At 41.7% G+C, this 4699-nt stretch overlaps 2 protein-coding genes across 3 annotated transcripts in view; one reads left to right on the top strand and one right to left on the bottom strand.

Annotated features, from left to right (window-relative positions):
* LOC116700205 (lathosterol oxidase) overlaps positions 1-4699 on the bottom strand; it is a 39654-nt gene that overhangs the window by 4452 nt on the left and 30503 nt on the right. The gene's annotated exons all lie outside the window — the stretch shown is intronic.
* plekhb1 (pleckstrin homology domain containing B1) overlaps positions 1-4699 on the top strand; it is a 19034-nt gene that overhangs the window by 2558 nt on the left and 11777 nt on the right. For both annotated transcript variants that reach the window (XR_004334596.1, XM_032533206.1), the window contains exon 2: positions 1893-2045. Coding sequence is in view for 1 of the 2 variants with exons in the window: in XM_032533206.1 (XP_032389097.1) it covers positions 1893-2045 (153 nt within the window). In the remaining variant the exon portion in view is untranslated. The remainder of the gene's footprint in view (positions 1-1892; positions 2046-4699) is intronic.

Genomic DNA, 4699 nt, shown 5'->3' with positions numbered 1-4699 from the left:
AACAGTCACACAAGGTTTACAGCAGCAACAATGTGGAGTGTCTCACCAGACAAAGAAAAAACCCCAGTCTTATATTCTCTTTCCCCAGCAGAAGGAGACCTTGTTTGGAAAACGTGCCTAATCTTAGAAAAACAATCTTAACGCAGACGAGTTGGAGCCTCTTTTACATCTTTTCTACTTCTGTTCCTCAGGCCTCAACATTTCTACCAGGCATTTATCTTAGCTGCCAAAAACAACCTGGTGCCGTTGGTCACGTACAAAGAAGATGTTCTGACCCTGCACCCTTATCGATAAACATAGCTCTGACAAATGTGTCTTTCAGACTTTAAGGCACCAACCTTGAACTGTTAAATTTAGGGACACACAGCTGTGACTCTCCCTCAGGGAGGACACACACAGAAAGAATTGAATGAAGTCATACAACTGAAAAGCGTATTAATGAATAATAGTACATGAAATCCTGCTTCCATGTCCCTGTTCTGCAGGTATTCCACAAGTGCCCCACCGTTTAGAAAAAGTCTCCCAGCTAATCCTGGCTTGGACTTACCCAAGTTGGAGAAAGAGTTATCTAGCTGATGTGATCTTACCTAGCTACTGCACATGTGCAACTCCCAACAAAGATAGCATAGAAGTGATATGTCTCACTCTGTAGCTAAAACTGAGGCCTAAATGTACAGGGTGAAAACAGGATCTGCAGCAATGATATATAAAAATATGGTGTTTTTTGAAAATGAAACTATGTAAACCTTGATGTTGATGTTCTGGTACAACCTCAAAATACAATTATGAACCTGAAAATGAGCATAATATGGGCGCTTTAATAATAATGATGATGATGATGGCACAGTAATATTGAGGTAAAGAATAGAATATTTGTAGAAATGATCTTGCATGGGGATGCCAATGGCCAGATTTTTAGAGATGAGTCATGTTCGGTTGTTGGTGGTTTGTTAAACTGGTAATGGGGAGGTTGCTGGGTGACAATATTCAATGTTCATCATGTTATTTATAGCCCATGTGGGGTTATGGCAGACGCATAAGCCTGCTCCAGAGGAGCTTAAACAACTCAAGACAATTCTCCACTGTGCACAGGTGTGAGCCACCCAGGGCATGTGTTCATGTCAACTGCTGTATGTTATATTGTAGGCTTTGCTGTGTTTGCATACTTGCTGCATATATTTCCCACTCGGGGTAAATAATACATTGACCCGACTTGACTTTCTTACAGATATATCTTTAATTAGCTTATATTAACAGATTGATCTGTCACACTCAAATATGTGCAATCATTTGTGGTGTTTAAAAAAAAAAAGTTTATAATTTGTTACCTTCAGAGATATTTTTGTCTTAGGTGGACTAACATGACTATACTTCAAATCTACTGAATATATTCTCAAAGTGAAACCTGCACCTGTTGTGAAATTCCAACTTTTGTAACTTCTAATGCCATTAATTGTCCCGGGCCATGTCTCTAAGTGGCTTACCCAGGATAGTCTGCTGGATTTATCTGCTGGGAAACAATTACAAAACCAACAGGCGAGATTTTGTTTTTGAAATACAAGGCTTACAGTAGGAGGGTGTTTCACAAATGAATACCCCTTGAACTTGTTTGATTTGCTTATTGTCAGACCTTTTAAATGGTCTAAGCCTTAGACCATTTAAAAAGTCTGACAATATGCAACTTAACCCATTCCTTTTTCCCCATAGCTTGATCTACAAAGGGAAGAAATCGTAGTAAAAGCTGCTTACATACCTATTGACGTTATTGATCACAGCACTAACTCAACAATTATTTTTATCAACCCTCAATTTGAGCTAAATTTAATATTTTTACAATGTCTCCTTAAAAGAACAATTCCAATGGTACACTGTGACATGTGTCTTTTCTCTAGCTTCTGTCCTAAAACGCTGGAAGTTAAACTGGTGTGACCTCTGGATAGATGGGAGTCTTTGCTTCTACAAGACCGACAGCAGGCGAGACCTGGAGTATCGCATCAGCCTCAAGACAGCGTGCATAGACGTCAGATCTGGCCTTGAATGTGAAGGTAATGCACGCAGACATTTAGACTTTTCCGCAAGGTTCATAATAAATAAATTCTTTTGAGCAAATAAGAATTGCTCAAACTTTCATCTTAAAGCTGCAATGACAATCATTTTTCTAACAATGTCACGATCACAATAGATTAAAATTACTAGATGTCATGTGAAAGCCGTTATTTAGTAGTCATTTAGTGGCAAACCAGATGAAGGACGAGAATGAAAAACGACTTATAAACCTGCTAGGGCTGCAACGAACGAATCATTTCATTCGATTATTCGATAAGTTTATTCACCATTACACTGTAGACCTGTTTGGTCTATAAAATGTCAAAAAATTGTGAAAAATGTTGATCATAGAAAAGTGAAGCTCAAGAAAATATTTACATTTAAGAAGCTGGAATTAGTCTAAATATGATCTCTTTTCATAAAAATAAATAAATAAATTAATGAGTATGCAATAATTCTAATAATTGACAACAAATTGATTAATCTTTGCAGCTCTTACACTCAATGTACGCTCCTGGTGTATTTGGTCTCCACCAACTCCTGAGGAAAATACCTGTCTCTTCATCTGCTAAAGGTTCCAGCACATTCACCAGCTTGTCTCTAACTGTGTCTGATGTTTGGTGCAGGCCAGGTAGCTGGAGAAGTGCTGCAGGGCCACCCTGTGGAAAAGTTATAATCTATTGAGTGGGCTTTAATTTGAAAAACCTTAAAAATAGGGGTGTTTTTTTTTTCCTTTTAAATGTGTTGATTTTTATTTTATTTAGACATGTGCAAATCAGAAAATAGAGTGACTGAAAGCGGATGGGATAAAGGACTTAAACAACTTAAGTTTAGTCAAGAGTCCAGAAAATAAAACACAAAAATGGCCAAAAGGAAAAACAAACAAAAGTTTTGTATATATATACACACACACACACACACACACACACACACACACACACACACACACACACACACACCGGCTTTAATGATACACCAAACTTTGGTTTGATTCGGTTCACGATTTGTAACCCACGATTCGATACAAACCTTGATTCTTTTTTCGTAATACATTTTTTCTGCCACATGGCATCGTTTTGTCATTGATTACGTCCCAGTTTGCAGCACAGTAATACAACGGATACCTTATTTATTGATATTGATTGATTTTAATGTTGATCGATCCAACACCAATATTTTATTGTAGCTTAAAATAATGTTTCCAAAATCATTTCAGTGGTTCATAAAAGAATATTGGTATCAATTCCCCTCCCAAGCTGTAGGGGGAACAAAGAGGTAAAGGTGCTGGTTGACAAGTAGCTAATGTAATTCTTGGTGGGTAACGTGAGCTCACGACACCGTCCAACACACGGTCCGGGGACACAGCCATTCCACAGTCATCCCCCAGCCAGCTAGCAACCATTCACTATCATTACAGCCCCAATCAGGGGACACATCCACAGTCAGCCCCCAGCCAGCTAGCAACCATTCACTATCATTACAGCCCCGGCCGGGGGACACATCCACAGTCATCCCCCAGCCAGCTAGCAACCATTCACTATCATTACAGCCCTGATCAGGGGACACATCCACAGTCAGCCCCCAGCCAGCTAGCAACCATTCACTATCATTACAGCCCCGATCAGGGGACACATCCACAGTCAGCCCCCAGCCAGCTAGCAACCATTCACTATCATTACAGCCCCGACCGGGGGACACATCCACAGTCATCCCCCAGCCAGCTAGCAACCATTCACTATCATTACAGCCCCGACCGAGGGACCATCCACAGTCAGCCCCCACCAGCTAGCAACCTTCACTATCATTCAGTCCAAGGCCGGGGACACATCCACAGTCAGCCCCCGCCAGCTAGCAACCTTCACTATCATTACAGCCCCAGTCAGGGGACCTCCACAGTCAGCCCCAGCCAGCTAGCAACCATTCACTATTCTTACAGCCCCGACCGGGGACACATCCACAGTCATCCCCCAGCCATCTAGCAACCATTCACATCATTAAGCCCTGATCAGGGGACACATCCACAGTCAGCCCCCAGCCAGCTAGCAACCATTCACTATCATTACAGCCCTGATCAGGGGACACATCCACAGTCATCCCCCAGCCAGCTAGCAACCATTCACTATCATTACAGCCCGACCGAGGGACACATCCACAGTCAGCCCCCAGCCACCTTGCAACCATCCCTGTCAGCACTTAACTCCGGTGCTAAGGAGGCTAACGGCAGATTACTGAACCATTGGTAAACAGACCCTGACACCTGAGTCAAACAGCGGCCACTCGTAACTTTACACCTCCGTTAGCATTACCGGTGCCCCCTCTTTCTCTTTTAGCCGTCTGTACAGTTAGCTAAATTTACCAGACAAAACAGGATTAGGGCACCCAAAGGAGTAAATTAAAGATGTGGTAGCACTGGATCTGGACGAGTAGGATAACTCTAGGAGCTGGAAGGCGTATTTTGCGATTCTGCTTTCTCGCACCACGACACAGGATCGTGGAGCCGAGTGTCGCGATTTCGGTTTATTTTCCATATTGTTACAGCCCTAATACACATGATCACATGACATACATTATATAATTAGGCAAAACACAAAAAAGGCTGTTCATCTACTTTATCACATTACATTTGACCACCTCATGTTTCATGTTCTAAGAA

This window comes from Etheostoma spectabile, chromosome 13 (assembly GCF_008692095.1).
Source record: "Etheostoma spectabile isolate EspeVRDwgs_2016 chromosome 13, UIUC_Espe_1.0, whole genome shotgun sequence".
Lineage (NCBI taxonomy): Eukaryota > Metazoa > Chordata > Actinopteri > Perciformes > Percidae > Etheostoma > Etheostoma spectabile.
This window is presented reverse-complemented; position numbering and strand designations above follow the sequence as displayed.